Source organism: Pelodiscus sinensis, unplaced genomic scaffold (genome assembly GCF_049634645.1).
Source record: "Pelodiscus sinensis isolate JC-2024 unplaced genomic scaffold, ASM4963464v1 ctg49, whole genome shotgun sequence".
NCBI classification, from domain to species: domain Eukaryota; kingdom Metazoa; phylum Chordata; order Testudines; family Trionychidae; genus Pelodiscus; species Pelodiscus sinensis.
Genome location: NW_027465953.1, coordinates 590,261 through 608,392, shown reverse-complemented (window position 1 = coordinate 608,392; position 18,132 = coordinate 590,261). Strand labels below are relative to the sequence as shown.

General features: G+C 43.4%; 1 protein-coding gene across 1 annotated transcript; it reads right to left on the bottom strand.

Annotated features, from left to right (window-relative positions):
- Positions 1-55: 55 nt before the first annotated feature.
- LOC142825344 (maestro heat-like repeat-containing protein family member 2A) lies at positions 56-17,641 on the bottom strand. Its single transcript, XM_075917301.1, has 10 exons — positions 17,516-17,641; positions 14,462-14,604; positions 11,007-11,129; positions 10,011-10,173; positions 9,412-9,510; positions 7,758-7,909; positions 6,681-6,824; positions 1,232-1,324; positions 471-540; positions 56-356 (listed from the first exon to the last, which is right to left on the bottom strand). The coding sequence occupies exons 1-10, from the start codon at positions 17,553-17,555 to the stop codon at positions 235-237; spliced, it is 1,149 nt and encodes a 382-aa protein (XP_075773416.1). The 5' UTR covers positions 17,556-17,641; the 3' UTR covers positions 56-234.
- Positions 17,642-18,132: the final 491 nt, after the last annotated feature.

The window sequence follows — 18,132 nt, the reverse complement described above, 5'->3', positions numbered from 1 at the left end:
GAAGCGCGGGACCCGGGGCGGCCACCCCACTCGCCCTGCCCTATATCCGCCCCTGTGTTACAGATCCTCTGTGCCCCATTTGCAGAGATCATGAGTATGTTATAGCCCTACCATGCCTGCAAAGCCTTGGTTCTTTAGATCAACCTATAGCAGCTCATGCTTTTAGCTCTGGATGTCCCCAACTCAACCCCCAGCACGATGGCGATGATCGCAGCAGTCACAGTTACTCCTGTGTTACTTACAGTCAGCACCAATAATAGCTGTGAGCAGATTCAGGGATGCCACACGAACAGTCTCATTCTCAATCTTCAGCTGCGAGTGCAGAAATGCTATGAGGTCATCAGGAGAAGAACGGGCTGCAAAGGAAGAAATCACATCCTCACTAACAACTGAAAGCTCATTCTTACCACACCTACAAAAGAAGGAAGTTACAAGGAAACTACTGTGTAATTTGGAGTCTCTTCCCCTACCTAGCAGTAGGATACAATAGCACAGCTCCATTTGATTTTCCATGATGAGCTGCTGAGTTGGAGAACAGATCTGTGGGAAGAAGAGAAGTGATCAAAGGAAAACTAATCAGAACAAGCAACTGAAAAGAAGATGCTCAATTAATTTCTAAGCACTCACTTCCTACCTTTCCAAATAGAGCTCTGAACCCAAAATAAATGGTACTGACTGCACAACAAGAATCAGAAACAATGACCGATACACTGGATAACAGAAGTTCATGCTTTCAAAGTGTTTTTAGCAGCAGAGCTAATTGAATCAAGACTTGACCCTTGGTAACTGGTTCAAATGGTTAATTATTCCACCATAAAAATGTAGGCCTTATTTGCAGTCTGAATTTGTCCAGCTTCATTTTCTAGTTATTGGCTCACGTTCTGCCTTTCTCTGCTAGATTATTACATATGTTTCCCCACATAGATATTATAGACTGCAATTAAGTCACCCTGTCACAGGATAGGTCCTCCCCATTTGGATGGGATCAGTTTTTACTATATAACTCTAACTCCCTCTAAGAACTGGCTTATGCTAAAATTGCTTTACAAACTGAGCTGGATTTTAGCTAATAAAATGAGACCACTATCTGCTTATTCTTAAGCCAGCAGAAACCAATAAGGCATGAGAAGGTCTCCGGGCTCTTCACTAGCATTCAAAAGATGTTTATTCTTAATATGCTTCAGATCTGCTGTGCTTAAGCTCAAGTGATACAAGAACAAGTTCCCCTCACCTGGTCGTGCAGAGCACTGCAGATGGCTTGAAATTTCCCTTCAGGTAGAAGGATCTTATATTCACCGGAGACTTCCAAGAGCTGCCTCAGACTCTACAACAGAGGGTGAAAGTTAGAAGGTGGGCATACAAAGGAGCAATATGCAATGACTGAAGCAGGTTCATGGAATTCATAGATTCCAAGGCCAAAAGGGATGATTGTCATCAACTAGTCAGGCCTTCTGTATGACACAGGCCTTAGAAATTGCCAAAATAATTCCTAAAGCAGAACTTTCAGAAAAAAATCCAATCTTGATTTTAAAATGATCACCTTGACTCTTGGTAAATGGTTTGAATGGCTAATATCCCACCACTGAAAAGGTAGACCTTATTTCCCATCTGAATGTATCCTGTTTCAGCTTGTAGCCACTGGATCATATCATGCCTTTCTCTGCTAGGTCATTACATATATTTCCCCATGAAGATATTATAGACTGTAAGTAAGTCACCTGTCACAGGGTAGGTCCACCCTGTTTGGATGGTATCAGGTTGTGGAGGAGTTAAAGAACTAAGGCAGCCCAAGTGACCTAGTCTCCCCAACCACCATAGCAGGCCTGGTTCTTAGAGCAGCATTGCCTAATAGTCAGGGTCAGTGCAGCAGCCCTTTAATGAGGCTCTTCAGCTCAATGACCCAAGCCCTTCTAGGTACGACCGTGCAACCTAGTGCTCAACCACCCTTTGGGGCAAACCAGTGTTGCCTAGTGGCCAGCCCTTCTCCACCAGGCTCTACCTACTCCACAGGGTCCCAGCCCAGGGCCTTGTCTTGCAGCTCAATGGGGTTTCTTCCAAAACATGCAGAGTCAAAGCCTAATACCTCAACTCAATAATGCTTAGTTCACATAGATTACTTCCCACCATTCTTCTGCAGCAGGTCATCTCAGTAACTCCGTGGTCTCTCCTCCATCTGTGGCATTGGATGGTTGTGGGGGGGTCAACTGGAACCACAGGCTGGCTGGTTTCTGCATCCTAGGGCACTGGCAGTCCCTCCACAAAAGCCTGCAAAGCACCTCTGCTCCCTTCAGCTGTCAGCCTAGACAGAACTGAGCTGCTCCCTTTTATATCCTGATTCCAGTTGGAGCATTCCCAGCAAGTATGAAGGGGCATAGCCCACAGATCATGATTAGCCCCCGCTGAACCATGCATGGTGGGTATCCTCTGTCACAAACACTCCCCCTTAAGAGGGTGTCCATTGGTGGACCTTCCTCTTCATCGTCTCCTTCCACTTGGGAGAAGTCTGTGTTTGCATGAGCCTTCCCTGCCCCAGTGTAACATACAGAAGTCATAGGGTTGGAGCGGGAAGTACTACCTCATGATTCAGGCACTGGTGTCCTTCATGTTATTAATCCATCTGAGGGGTGCATGGTTGGTGACCAGTTGAAAGGGCTTCCCCAGTACAGAATATCCCAGGGTATGTCTACACTACAGCGCTAATTCGAACTAACTTAGTTCGAATTAGTTAATTCGAACTAAGCTAATTCGAACTAATGCATCCAGACTAAAAAAACTAGTTCAAATTAGCGTTTTGCTAATTCGAACTAGCATGTCCACATTAAGTGGACCCTGAACCGGGGTTAAGGATGGCCGGAAGCAGTGCCGGCAGGGCATCAGATGAGGACTTAGAGCGTGGAGCTGCTGCCTCAGGCTAGCCGAGGGCTGTGCTTAAAGGGACCCGACCCCCACCCCGGACAGACAGTTCTCAGGGGTGCCCCTCTTGCAAAGCAGTCCTGGCTTGGAGTGCTCTGAGTGCCCACACTGGGCACATCACAGCACTCGGCCATCAGACCGGCTGTACTTGCCGCAGGCTGCCATCTGGGGAGAGGGAGCAATTGGGGGGCTGCAGGAGAGCTTCCACCCCCAGAAGCCCGCAGAGCCAGCCCAGTCCTCCCCGTCGGGGGCTCGTACCCCATTCCTCCCTCACCTCCTTCCACTTACCCTTCCCTAGCCCCCCTTCCTGATGTACAAAATAAAGAAAACATGTGGTCAAAAATAGAATCTGTCTTTATTGAACAAAACTGGGGGAGACTGGGAAAAGGAGGTGGGAGAGGGGAAGAGAGAGGGTGGGAGAGGGGAGGGCAACTACAATGATCAGAGGTTTGGAACAGGTCCCATATAAAGAGAGGCTAAAGAGACTGGGACTTCTCAGCTTAGAAAAGAGGAGACTGAGGGGGGATAGGATAGAAGTCCATAAAAGCATGAGTGGGGTGGAGAGGGTGCATTAAGAAAAGTTCTCCATTAGTCCCCATAATAGAAGGACTAGAGGACACCAAAGGAAAAGAATGGGTAGCAGGCTTCAAACTACTAACAGAAAGTTGCTCTTCACAAAGCAAAGATTCAACCTGTGGAGCTCCTTGCTGCAGGAGGTTGTGACGGCTAGAACTAGAACAGAGTTTAAAGAGAAGTGAGATAAAGTGATGGAGGTTGGGTCCATGGAGTGCTATTAGCCAGGGGGTAGGAGTGGTGTCCCTGCCCAAAGTTTGTGGAAGGCTGGGGAGGGATGGCACGAGACAAATGGCTTGATCACTGTCTTCGGTCCATCCCCTCCAGGGTCCCTAGGGTTGGCCACTGTCGGCAGACAGGCTACTGGGCTAGATGGACCTTTGGTCTGACCCAGGACGGCCATTGTAAGCTCAGGGCTCAGGGTCGGGGGTCTCAGTGGACCACCTTCATTTTCATGCACACCTGCTCCTAGGTGGCCAGGCTGGCAGCTCTCCTGCCCTAGACGGCCACTTTTCTGTGCCTAGTGCGGAAGTCGTGGACGAGGTCCATGATGTCCGCACTAAACCAGGCGGGTGCGGTCCTGGGCAGGCTCCCGAGAGCCGCCAGCCTGGTCCCGGGAAGAGGGGGATGGCTGGGTGGCAGCGGGTGGCTGGCTCGAGCCGTGCCAGGTGCAGGGTCTGCTAGCTGGGTGCTGGCCAGCCTGTGCCCCTTTAAGAGGTCCGGGGCCGGAAGGGGGGCAGACGAGTTTCCCTGGTGTTGGCCAGAGTGGCCACCAGGGAAAGCTGGGGAGGGCTAGCCTCCCACTAATTTGAATTAAGGGGCTACGCACCCCTTAATTCGAACTAGTAAGTTCGAACTAGGCTTAGTCCTCGTTCAATGAGGTTTACCTAGTTCGAACTAAGCACACCGCTAGTTCGAATTAAGTTCGAACTAGCGGAGCGCTAGTGTAGCACCTATCAAAGTTAATTCGAACTAACATCCGTTAGTTCGAATTAACTTTGTAGTGTAGACATACCCCCAGGGTGTAGATCACCCACTTGATGGCCAGGGCCTCCCTTGCTATAGTAGGGCGGCAGGTCTCTCAGGAGAACAGCTTGCAGCTGAGATAAAGGATCTGGTGCTCCTTCCCACCTATTTCTTGAGATAGTACCACTCCTGGTCCTACCTCCGAGACCTCCATTTGAAGGATAGAAGGCTTTGTGAAGTTGGATGGGATAGGACCAGCTCTTGGTTCAGCTGTTTTCACAGGGCCTGGAAGGCTTCCTCACAGTCTTCTGATTACTGGACTTTCTGTGATTGGGTGTTCTTCATCAGGTCCAATAATAGGGTGCCCAGTGTGATGAAGTTGAGTACTAAGCAGCCACTGTGTCTGAAGTATTGTGGCACCTGTTTCTTTGTCATGGAGGTGGGGCAGTCACACAAGCCTTAGACCTTATTTATCAAGGAGCTATAGTTTTCCCCTTCCTACTGTGTTCACTAAGATGGCACTTGGCTGGATTCACAGTGAGTCCTGCATCTATTGGGGCTTACAATACCTTGCTAAGATGTCAGAGGTGTTTCCCCCAGCTGGTGCTGTGGATGACAATATTCTTAATGCACACGGCTGTATATTGCATATATGTTTGCAATATTTGGTTCATGAGCTGCTGAAAAGTGGCTGAGGCTCTGTGCAGCCCAAATGGCATCCTGCTGAATTGCTATAAGCCAAGCAGGGTGTGGAAGGCACTCTTCTCACAGGAAGCCGGTATCAGGGGTATCTACTAATAACTGTTGGTCAGTTCTAGTGTGGAAATGAACTTTGCATTTCCCACTATATTCCTCCTTGAGATTTCCCCATGTATGCATCCCAGTATCACTTCAGCTTTTTTGGCCACAGCATCACATTTGTAGGTCATGTTCAGCTGAGTATTCACCAAGTTTCCCAAAATATTTTTCAGAGTTACTGTTTCTCAGGAAGCATCCCTCAACATGTATGTATCACCTACATTGTTTTGTTCCTAGATGCATCTATTTACATTCAGCCATATTTAAATGCACATTTATTGTTAGCACCCAGTTTACCAAATGATCTATATCACTCTGAATCAGTGAGTTGTCCTTTCCATTATTTACCACTCCCCAATTTTTATTTCATCTGCCAATTTTATCAATGATGATTTTATGTTCTCTTCCAGGCTATTGATAATGAGATGACAGTCTAACTCCTTCCGGTACCTACACACTTTTCTTCTTTGCTGCTTGAAGCTTCCAGGATATCTCTGATGAAATCTACATATTTTACTACATTTAGGCTCTTGTGTAGTCCTCTGATACTTTTAGTCAAGTCCATGAGACATTGATTCCCTCAAAATCATGGGCATTCCAATCCCAAAAGCAACCACATATTCTGGACCAGAAAGCCAACATAGATTGGGAGTAAACCATGGAGGAAGTGGGGAGGGGGGAAGGGCAGCAGGGTTGTGGCCCTGGATTTGCTGCTTGGCTTGTACTGAGCCAGCTCACATAGACTGAGCATGCTCAATCATACTACTGAAGCCAACTGCCCTCAATCCATCCTCTCACTATCAGCAGACAAGAGTTACCTTGGTCATGTGATACTGAGGGTAGATGAAATAAGAGAGACAAGGTGGGTGAAATAATATCTTTAATTATATTATCTCACCCACCTTGTCCCTCTAATATCCTTGAACCAACACAGCTACAACAGCCCTGTACACAACGGTAGATGAACTAGACGGTGATTTTATATCTATCTAGTTATATAATCTAAAGCAATGCACTTCAGGCCTTCTTAGTATTAATTTTCAGCTACTGGCAGTTTATTTAATACTGCCCAGAGACAACACACAGCAGCCCCTGCTCTGAGGAGTTTATTTATAATCTAAAAGAGAGACACAGAGTTGATAGGATGTACCAGTAAATCACAAGGAGGGAGTATCTTATGGGGGGGCGGGGGGAGGGAACAGGTGTTTTGTTTCTTACCTCCTTATCATCTCCAGAAACAGAAGATACTTTTCATGAGAGGCTTTTACCTACAAAACTTGTCACCTGGGTCACCATGTCTATAAAATCAAGACTTGCGTGTTTATCTATTATCTAACAAGTCACTATGTAGACCAGGAAACGCCACTGGTAGCAGCTAGTGCAGTTCACCTATGCGCACACATTGATAGTTATTTTAATAAGTATCTCACCTTGGTGACATGAAAAACATTAACATCCTCTTTATATTGCTCAAGGAGCCATGGGATCTGTTCGAACACCTTATCTTGATGATCTTCTTTATGCAGGAGGAGGCTCATCATAGTACCAAGGGCTTTGATAATGGCCTGCTTGACCTACATAGAGACACAGAATTTATGTTCCTACAAATTCATTCAATATCATGCAATGGGCCCATCTTTTCTACTTCTGACGAGTGCAATTTCCCTTTTCCACTGTTGAAACAGCCCTATCTCAATATTTCCTGGTAAAGAGTTAAGACTCATGGGCTTCGTCTACACTGGCATGATTTTCCGAAAATGCTTTTAACGGAAAAGTTTTCCGTTAAAAGCATTTTCGGAAAAGCACGTCTAGATTGGCAGGATGCTTTTCCGCAAAAGCACTTTTTGCGGAAAAGCGTCCGTGGCCAATCTAGACACGCTTTTCCGCAAAAAAGTCCCAATTGCCATTTTCGCGATCGGGGCTTTTTTGCAGAAAACACTACTGTGCTGTCTACACTGGCCCTTTTGCGCAAAAGTCTTTCGGAAAAGGACTTTTGCCTGAACGGGAGCAGCATAGTATTTCCGGAAAAGCATTGACGATCTTACATGAGATCGTCAGTGCTTTTCCGGAAATTCAAGCAGCCAGTGTAGACAGCTGGCAAGTTTTTCCAGTCTAGAGACAGCTATGGTGTTGGTTTCAGAATTATATTCTACTGCACCTCACAACTTTCCCAAGTGGGATATTTCCCCAGATTAGTATGCACACTAAACCAACTCATTCCTGCTGTAACTCTACTGGAACTGAATAGACATCTGCCAGGAATGAATTTAGCCCATTCTCCTATATTCATCTGCATGTCAGGTGACAAAACTGGAATCTATGTACACTATGTACAGACAGAATTTCCATGAGATTGTGACATTATAATCTTTTTTAAATGTTTTACATCATACTCCGTTCTATCCCAAAGAACCTGCCATTGAACTCCATCATCACAAAGAGTGCCATACACAGAGAATTTAACAATATAATTTCTCATAAAGGTTTAGAAAGCCTACAATTCTCACCTCCAAATCTTCACATGTGGTCCATTTGCTTGTCACATGACGATAGAGGGGAAGAATTTCATCACAGAATTGAGATTTACCCATTTTGGGAAATGGCCACCTTTCCCAGTTCCTAAAATATAGATTTACTGCCCTTGACCATTTTTCCAGAACTGCATGGAAGGAAAAAAGACAGGCAATATGAAAAGGATGCAATAGTAATAAGGATACGTTGTTTTATCAGTGAAGACACCCAGGCTTGTAGTTTATTACAATTCCATGCCCAATTCAGGAACAGCTGATGAAATCCAATAACAGTTTTGAATTATTTTTCTTCCCTCCTTTCCGTTTCTTGTTTCTCAAAAGGCTTTCTTCTCTTTTGTCTCTCTCCATCTCTTTTTAATTCCCATCATTTGAAAACATATTTTTTTCTCCCTTGTTACCTCTTAATTAGAGCTGATTGTAAAGGTAGTTTAAATTAAATTAAAAGTGTTTACTCTTGTTTTTTTCAAAATTTCAAATTACAAAGATCATTCACATGTTTCAAAAATCAACAAATTTCAGCCACCTTTTTAGCTGTACAAAAACACTGAACACATCCTGATTAAAACTGTCATTGACATTTTTTCAGTTTAATATTCCATCAACTTGGAAAAAAATATGAAAAATGTAATAAAAAAACAAAATATTTTGACCAGCTGTTTTCTGAATGATTCATGTCCTCTGCAGTTATTGCTTATTTAGCCCTAAAACTGTATGATTTCCTATTGGGTTACAGTTTGTCTGAAAGATGTTCAGTGCCCCTAACTCCTATTAGCTATACTGAGATTTGACAGCATTTTGCCCTAAAATTAGATGCACCCGCTGCCCTTGAAAGGAAAATTAAGGCTCAATCCTATGTTCTATGAAGCTGATGGCAAAATTCCCATTTATCTCAAAGGTGCAGGATTAATCCCTTAGGCCTGATCTACACTAAAGGGGAAAGTTGACTTAAGGTACGCAACTCCAGCTATGTTAATTATGCAGCTGGAGTTGACGTATCTTAAATCGTGTTTTCAGACTGTCCACACAGTGGAAGGTTGACAGGAGTGTTATTCCTCATGAGAAGCAGGACTACCGGTGCCAACGGGAGCACCCACTCAGTTCGAATTAGTGGGTCTTCACTAGACCTGCTAATTTGGACCCTGGTGATCAACTGCAGCAGCATTGATCTTCTGCATAGTGTAGACGTGGCCTTACTTGAGCATCAACTAAAAAGCAAAGGAAGAGAGAAGTGGAGAAGACCAGAGGACAGAGAAAGAGGGTGAAAGGAGATGATAATTAAGAAACTAAAGAGGAGGAATGGGTGGAGGGGTGGAAAACGGGACATTTTTAAATGTAATTCAGTCTGTTGCCTGCACATTCTCCCCCAGGAATTTCCTGGCACATGGGCAGCATCAGCTTTTGTTTATTTTTAAAATATCCACAAGTCATAAAGGGCCTGAACTTACAAATGCTCAGCACCTCCAGCAAAGTAAGGAGCACTCTCAACTCCACTGAGTGCCACAGGAGCATGAGGACTCAGCCCCTGGTACAATCCAGTTCAGAGCCTGTTTGTAAACGATCAGTCACTTAACTCTGTACCAAGGCCCCTAAATATCCATTTTGGACATCTACAATAAGTGCTGGCACTTACCACCACAAAATGGTTGCCTCAGCCTGCTCTCGCCGACTAACATCCGCATGGAGCTCATGCTGTACAGGGTCATTCCCTCAAAAGGAATGCACTTGAGTGCTGAAAAGAAGGACCAGAAGAAAAGGAAGACAGTCAATTGACTGTTATCTGCCTTCTTACTATCGCATTTAGAAACACCGCTGGGTCGGATGCTATGGGCTCCTAGGTCATTTTGTGCTGCGTACACAAATGATAAGGCAGAAGTAAAAAATCAGTGGGGGATTTACCCTGAGGAGGAGCATTCTCCACCAATGTGCAGCTGTGCCAGATGCCCAATCCTCTCCCAGAGTAGGAGAGAGAGCACTGGGGAGGGATGAGAAATGGAATGGAGAAGAGCTCCACTAGACCTGATTTTCCTCAATCCTGTCCTTTAAGAACTTCAAATGGGGCATAAGAGCTTGCACCTTGGTGTGGATAGCTCATGGTCTAGCAACTGGAACCAGCCACAGCAGTTCATCTCATGCCCCCCAAATAGCACTCTGTGTAGCTGTACAGAGCGTGAACCTCTGTCCTTAAATGGAAGACAATAACTTTGAAACAAAAGATGGAAGTTGACATACGATAGGCTGATGATAGGTTGTCCAGCGTAATCAAAGTGAACACGTCAGACAGCTTCAGTGGTTTCAGATGACATTGAAGCTCATACATCACCTCATTGAAATAGCAGCGTGCCAGAGCCACTAATGTGTTGCTCGCTGCCACTTTTAGTTCATTTGTTGCTTCCTTAAAAAATACAAAAAGAGAGAGACTGAAGTGATTAAAGCCAACTACACCAGCCAATGCTGCTCAAATGAATCAAGTTCTTATTTCTGTTTTCCACCCAACTTTCTGAGAACAGAATCATGAGTCATAAATAATCATTGAATCGTTTGGCTAAACACTTGTCAGCCTTTCAGTTGTTTGCAAGCTGCTTAGACTATTCGCTATTAGCTATTTGTGGTGGATGATTGGCTATCATAGTGACATGATATTTTTCCCTCAGAGGAGGTGGGCAGCTTCAAGATATTCAGAGAATTTTCCTGAATAAACTATCCCCTAAATCCAAATACTGCTTCTTTTGGAAACAGCTCAGATTCTGTTTAAAGGTTTCATCCTGCTGCTTAACACCATAGTATCAGAGCACCTTCCACACAAAATCAGTATCAATAATGAAATCCCTAGTAGACTTCACAAAAAACTTGCTTGTTAAGAAACGGTAGGCCTCTCTGCATCTGATATATGTCACAATATCCTGACCTTACAAAGCACTTAAGCACATGTGTAACTTGAACAAGATGAAACTAGTCACATGCTGCTTAGGACCTGGGATTTCTGGAGGACGGTGTGGGGATCTGTGGGCCCCTAGCAGTCATTAATCCTGGAGTTTCAGTATATAGTTTACAAAAAATGTTTTAATTAGTGTTTTAATGCTTTCATTCCTGTCATTAGCATATAGGGAAAACTAACTTACCTGAGTATCAGAGGGGTAGCCGTGTTAGTCTGAATCTGCAAAAGCAGTGAAGTGGGTCTTTGACCACAAAAGCTTATGCTCCAACACTTCCGTTAATCTAACTTACCTGAGTCTCTCTCATGTGGTTTGAGGCAAGTGTTATTATTTTGCTCAGTAGCCTTCTCTCTAGGACCTGGGCATCCTGCTGTAATACTTTCTCCAGGATACAGTAAATGTCTACTCTGTTTTTCTGGGGACAAAACATAAAAGAACAATTGGGGAAAATGTTTCCTTGATGACAATATAGTAATGCTATAAGCTAATATAGTAACGCAATATAGTAACACTTACGCTAATAAGCTTCTGCCCAAAAGAGTTTACAATCTAAACATGAAACAACTAGCCCAGGCTAAAAGAGCAGATCAATAGCCAGGAAAATAATTCAGGTCTTCTGATTCACTATCTGGAGTCCTCTCCACTAGACCACACTGATTCCACAGCCTGCATACTCACTCAAGTAACCCCTAGTCTTCATTTGTATAAAACTTGCTATGCCCTCCACAATCACCCCAGCTAGCAGCATTTCAGAAGAAGCTGAGCAATTTACAAATTTTTTAATCAGAAGAAGGGCCCTGCACTGCCCCCTTATCTAATTTCGTTTATTATTATTATTATTGTTGTTGTTATTATTATTATTATTGTTGTTATTGTTGTTCTTGTTATTATTAGCATCATGCCTTTTTTTATCCACTCCAGACAGAATTTGTAAATACAATTATAAAATACCCAACTCCTGCAGTAAATCTTCTGCAGCTTTTAGGGAAAATTAGCTCAGGAGTTACCTCTACATTGACAGTAGCACACTTGAAGGTCTCTTTTATGGGGTCCATCAAAGTTCAAATTCACAGATGATACTAAATATGGAGGAGTTGAAGGTATGAGTTGTGACAGAGAAATAATCAAGAGGGGCACAGAGAAATTAGAAACCTGAGCAGAACAAGACTGATTTCAGAGAACTGCAAACTAGCGCACCTAGAGAGGGGGTCAATATAACTGACATAATGAGAGGGAGAAAAGTGGGAAACAACAAGTGACCTGGAGTGACAGTGAAAAAAAAAGTCAGCCATCTGGGTTGGGTTTGTTACATACAGGAATCTTGTCATAAAGCAGGAAGACAACAGTTTCTCATTGTTCATCTGAGGTGTGACTGCTTCTGGCTTATTTCACTTTTTTGGCATCACATTCCCCAGAAAAGATCAACAGCTTGGAAGTAATTCAGGAGAAAATTTTAAAAAGTGCAGGGAGGCCAGCAGAACTGACTTTTAAATAGAGACCTGCAACCTCTATGGGATCTGACCTCACGCATCAGGGTGAGGTTGGGTGGGTGTAGGGGAGCCTGCCTTGACAATAAATGGCCACGTCTCCCTTTGACACGTGCGGATCTCTAACAAGCAAAACCCAGGCCTGTCTCAAGTCTGGTGCACATAAGCATGCAGGCAAGGTCATGGGAGAAGCTGTGAGAGGAAGGAATGTTTTGCATAACAATGCAGATGAAGCATGGTACGTGAGACTATGTCAAGAACACATGGCAAGCAATCTTGTACAGGTACTTCTGTTTCTGATAACCACAAATTACAGATGCAGCCATACAACTGTCAACTATGCACATAGCAGCAACATCCTGAGTGACAGGATGTACTCCAGATAGGGTATTGGGCATGTTACATATCCTACACAATATGTAATCAATTGGTAAATATTATTAGAACAACCAAGTCTCGCTTTGCTATAAAATGGGCTTAGTAAGAACAATCAGTGGGAGGGAATGAGCAGGATTGACCCACAGGTACTGCTCGATGTAACTAGAAGTAAATAGGCCCTACACACCGGTGATCCAGTGCATGGTGTTCCAATGCATGGGAAGAAAATGAACCCTGACCTCCTGCCTGCTACTGTAGGTAGCATACGGGTGAAGTGTAAGTGAACTAGTCTTTATTATTGTATTATAGTAGCTCTTTTATTAATTGCTTTTGCATTGCTTTGCACTATATTATTGCTTTAGAATGTATGGCATTTAAGGTTTAAATTGTGTAGTAATTGTTTTTAAGGCTTGTAAAACTTAAACAACTGTAATAACTGCTTAAAGCTTGCAATAAATAAGAAAGTGGTTAAGTATCCCTGGAGTGTCCTGGTTTCTCTTGGATCTAAAATAAATCGTATCACATCACAGTGGGAAAACAACTGGACTCCCCTGGGCTCAGATCAGGTCAGCTCTCCTCCACAGAGTCAGCACAACCGTGACTGCCTACTCCAGCCAGCCACCACCTCCTTGCTGCATAGCATGCACTGTGGAGTGAGGATGCTTAGGAGTCAGTGTTTCTTACCCTGCAGCACGTACATTGCACAGCAGGGGGCAGTATCAGAGACATAAAATTTAGACTTTAACATCAGGAAAAATGCCCCAGCTATAAGACATCTATCAGGTTATTACATAGTCTTCATTGGAAAGTGGTGGAAACCCAGTCACTAGGAGCTGTTAAAATTGGTTTGGCCCAAAAAAATGAAAAAGGCACTGCTGGGAAATTGGATGATCCAACAAGCCTTTCGCATCTGTCTCCTGTGAGTCTATAACTCTGAATTCAGGCAGCTGAAGGTGTGAACTGCCTGCTAAGGTCATAAAGCACTTTGGAATGTTCAAAGCCAATGGTTGGCTACACATTCCAGTGGTTGTGCTTTTAAAGGATGCTGCTGCAAACTGCTATTATTACTGCTCTAGTGGGGAGAGGCTCTGCCTCTTTCCATTCATTTTTAAATGTAAGGAGGATTTTTAATTGAAAATCATAATTGATAACTTATGAATACAAGAACCCCACACTATTCAAGCGAGCCAGAAATGAACTGCTTGTCTTGGCTTCCTGGTACTTGAAACTAAAATGCCTTCTGTGTTGACCCTTAATAGAGAAATGGACTTTGCTGGATGCGAGTATTAATAAAGGAAAAAGGGGTTTGGATTATTTAAGAACCCTTCAAAGCTATATCCCAATCATATGTCATTATAATTAAGAAGTGTTGTCTTGGGTTTAGAGCAGAGAGTCAGTTCACATGGGTTTTATTCACCATTCTTCTACTAACTCACTATGTGGTGTTGAGCAAGTTATTTAATTCCCCATGACACAGCCCATCAGTAAATGGGGATGTTTATCACTCTCCCAAAGGTGCTGTAAAACCGAATTCATGAGTAAGTAGGTAAGTGCTTTGAGGTTTTTGGATGAAGATGCTAAAGGAGGACAAAATACTGCTATAAGAGATTATAGATACCCCTACAGTGCACTTTTATAATATACAGCCCATGTACTCCAGTGTGTACAAAAGGACAGTGCTCCTCTGAGTGTCTCTTTATTATATCATCCTGATCTGTAACAGAATTTTGCAGGATGAGTTTTGCATGAAGACAGAAGGGTAAATACTGATTACACTGAAGGTGGGCTGAGCCAAGTTCTGTATTGAATTACTTCCATGAAGTCAAACAGAATTTGGAGTGGAAACATGGAAAACAGATGTGATTTGATGAAACTGCCTTACCTCATCCTGCTGAAGTTTTTCTAGCAGAACAGTCACAACGACAGCCAGTTTGGTCTCAGCTATCTTGACAATCTCAAGGGCAATAGAGGCCTTATCTTGATCGTCCATATGGTCCAGGAGGAGAACAACCTTGCTGTAAACAGCTGAAATTAAAGGAAAGGATTCTGCTGGTTATCATTGATGTTGGGATTCAGTGCTTGTGTCTTTAATTCACTATCTAGTAAAGACTCTGTAGGAGACCAGACATGGTGATAAGTGGACCTGGGAATCATGCAAATCCTTTTCTTCCCTCATGGTGACCATGTCTGTTTGCAGAGCTATTGTGGGGGGACGGATTATAATAAGGAAAAGCTGCTCCTTTTAAATAAGATCCCCACATAAACTAATCTTTTCCACCTTTACTATTAATTTAGGCATTTTGATAGCACACAGAATAATTTATAGCCAAGATTTTTAAAACTGGGTGCCTAAACTAAAACTCCTAAATCCATATTAACACGCCTACATCCTGATTCAGCAACTTAATCACATGCCTAACTCTATGCCAACAAATAAATCTAAAGTTAAACACATGCATGCTGAAGTGTTTTGCTTAGTCAGGGTGTCATTTCCAAAAGTGCTGAGCACCCAGAATTACCTATGGATGGTGCAAAAATCTTCTAGGGGTTCAGTATCTCTAGAAAATCAAGCCACTTTTCAAAGACCCCACTGTATGAATTTAGAAGTCAAACTTTATGCACTCTGTTTTGAAAAAAGGCTTCAGTTTTATTTTATGATAATTTAAATACTTGCAGAGAAGACACACGGACTAGGTATTTGTCCAGTTGCCTCTAGAGACCCTAAAAGATTTTCCCCCAATGCACAACATAAGAACATAAGAACGGCCGTACTGGGTCAGACCAAAGGTCCATCTAGCCCAGTATCCTGTCTGCCGACAGTGGCCAGCACCAGGTGCCCCAGAGAGGGTGGACCGAAGACAATGATCAAGCGATTTATCTCCTGCCATCCCTCTCCAACCTCTGACAAACAGAGGCCAGGGACACCATTTTATCCCCTGGCCAATAGCCTTTTATGGACCTAACCTCCATGAAATTATCTAGCTAGGTGTTTTCCATGGGTAGGGTGATTGCCCCATACCTTTATGTGAAGCCTCAGAGATTAAGTCTTGGTAAGTCTTGCTCACATAGTCAGGATCAGTGTTACCTGTAAACTGAGCACTTGGGTGGCAGACATGTGTTTCTAATGGTTGTACACATCCGTACATGCCTCAATGCACCTAAAATGTATTCTACACGTAGAATTGGAGAGAACATTGGTCAGGATGCAATTGATCTCCAGATTTGAGGGTGGGGAGGAATTTTCCCTGGGTCAGACTAGCAGGGATTATTGTTTGGGAGGTTGGGAATTTGTCTTCTTCAGGAGTATGGGGCACTGATCAACCACCAGGATCATCAGGGCTTTTCTGACCTAATCATTTCTCTACCATTGCAAAGGCCTCAGGCATTGGTAGCATTTCAGTTTCTCCTATCCTCTGTCTGCAGCACACAGCATCTTAGTCTCCTAGGCCTTGGGCACATCTACACAGCAGGGCTAAAGCAGAAATAAGCTACACAACTTGAGCTATCAATTGTGCAGTTTAAGTTGAAATAGTTTATTTCGGCTTTTGGCGCTGTCTACACAGCAGGAAGTCGGGGAAAGAGCACTCTTCCTCCTACTTCCCTTACTCCCCATAAAATGCGGGTTATAGGAGTCGGAGAAAGAAGTTCTCCAGCTTGACATTATTTGACATTATGTTGAAATAATGGCTTGCTGTGTAGATGCGGACTATGTTATTTTGCAATAACATCAGTTATTCCAAATTAACACGGCTGTGTTGACATACCCTTCAAGAGTGACAATTTTTAGTCCAAGACAAGTTTTGGTTTCAGCATAGGGTTGCTAGGTGAAACGTAATGGTTTGTGACATACAGAAGATTAAAGTACATGATCTAATGACCTACCAGCCTTAAACTCTATGAAACTGTGAAATAGTTGATGTATTAATAAAATCAGGATTTTATCTCCCATGTGTCTCTCAGCAAAAATTCTCCTGGAGACTTAATATTTAACAAGAAATCTGAAATGCCATATTTATCTGTCTCCATTGTAACAGCATTCCAAGGCATGGAGGAGGAATTGATCAGAATTTACCCTTCCCATGAAAGATTGCTCAAGATTAGGCGATTACCCATCCTTACCCTTCGATTCCAACACCCAGATGCAGATGGAATCAGAACTGTAACTTACATTGCCCATACAGTTGCAATAGTAATGGTGTAGGATTAAGAGCTAAGAAACGCTTTGTTATCCTCCATTTAATATGCTAGCTATCCACTTAATATCTTAAGTAGACAGCAGGTACATCTAGACTGCAGAGTTTTTCCAGGATACCAGAGATATCCCAGAAAAGCTCTGCCACGTCCAAGGAATGCGTCTGCTTTTCCAAAAAAATATTGGAAAAGCAGACATGTTTTTTCAGCATCTCTGTAAACCTTGTTCTACGAGGAAGAAGGGATGTTCTGAAAGAGGCTTTTTTTCTGACATTTGGCCCACTGTAGACGGGCCAACTGTCAGAAAAGCCTCTTTCAGAAGAAAAGTGATAGAACTTTGTAGTCTAGACACAGTCAGCTAGAAGAGAAGTCCTTCTGTGTTTTCTCTTCTAATTTCTCCCATCTCTGATGCTTTGCACCTCTAGATTTTGGCTCCAAGGATGCAGAAGTCATAAAATAAGGACCCATATTAAACATAAAACAACTGGAGAAAGGAAAGAAGACCTTCCCCATAACATCCAATAGTGACTCAGGTTGTCAGGAAAGTTTCCAGGTTCAGAGGCTGTAGGCCAGTCCTTCAACTCAAGTCAATTAAAAGGGAAGTCAGTAGAGGCTCACTGGATTTACAGCAGCTAATGATCTGGTCATATAAATGGAGAATATTACACGTTTCTATGCACCCATGCTCTTGAATGTGTATGTGTGGATACAGGTTGGATATAAAAAATACAATAGTGACCCTTACCTCTATCAATTACCTCCTGTTCACTCACAAATGTATTCATGGTTTAGTCTTTCCTCAACACCTTCTCTCAATCCTTTCTCCCTCCAACTAGCTCCAGTACTGAGAGATAGATGGCCTCTCAGTCTGTCAACCAGAACTTCCAGTTAAACTTACACAAGCACTATTGTGACATCCTTGTGACCAAAGCAAATTCCATAAACTGTTGATGACCAGGTAGGCACACAGGGACTCTGTCACTGTGCTGGAGAGAACTATGGTTAAGATGACCTGTCACCTGTCTATGACTTTTACTAAAAATGGCCCTAAATAAATTTTAGGTGCTGGGGAAAGGCAGCACTCCAGCAGACTCCACTGCTCTGAGAGCAGGCTAGGGTGCCACTACTACTTCCACTCCAGGTGGGTGAACTGCCTAGGGTACCCTGACTGCTCTCCAACCATTGCTCCAGCACAGCATCTGGCCCCAGGGATGCCCTGAGATGTACCACACCAACTACTGTGGAAGTCACAAAGGTCCCAGAAAGTCACAGAATCCATGATTTCTGTGATAGAAATGTAGCCGTGTTAGTCTCGTGTAGCTGAAACAAAAAACAGGACTATGTAGAACTTTAAAGACTAAC

Bases quoted from the DNA above. Each gene is read 5' to 3' on its own strand.
- LOC142825344 (XM_075917301.1), bottom strand. From the start codon at position 17,555: ATGAATACATTTGTGAGTGAACAGGAGGTAATTGATAGAG. The intron at 11,130-14,461 runs GTAAGGCAGTTT...TTTTGTCCCCAG, and splicing joins AAAAACTTCAGCAGGATGAG to AAAAACAGAGTAGACATTTA. The intron at 541-1,231 runs GTGAGGGGAACT...TTCTTCCCACAG, and splicing joins GCAGTGCTCTGCACGACCAG to ATCTGTTCTCCAACTCAGCA.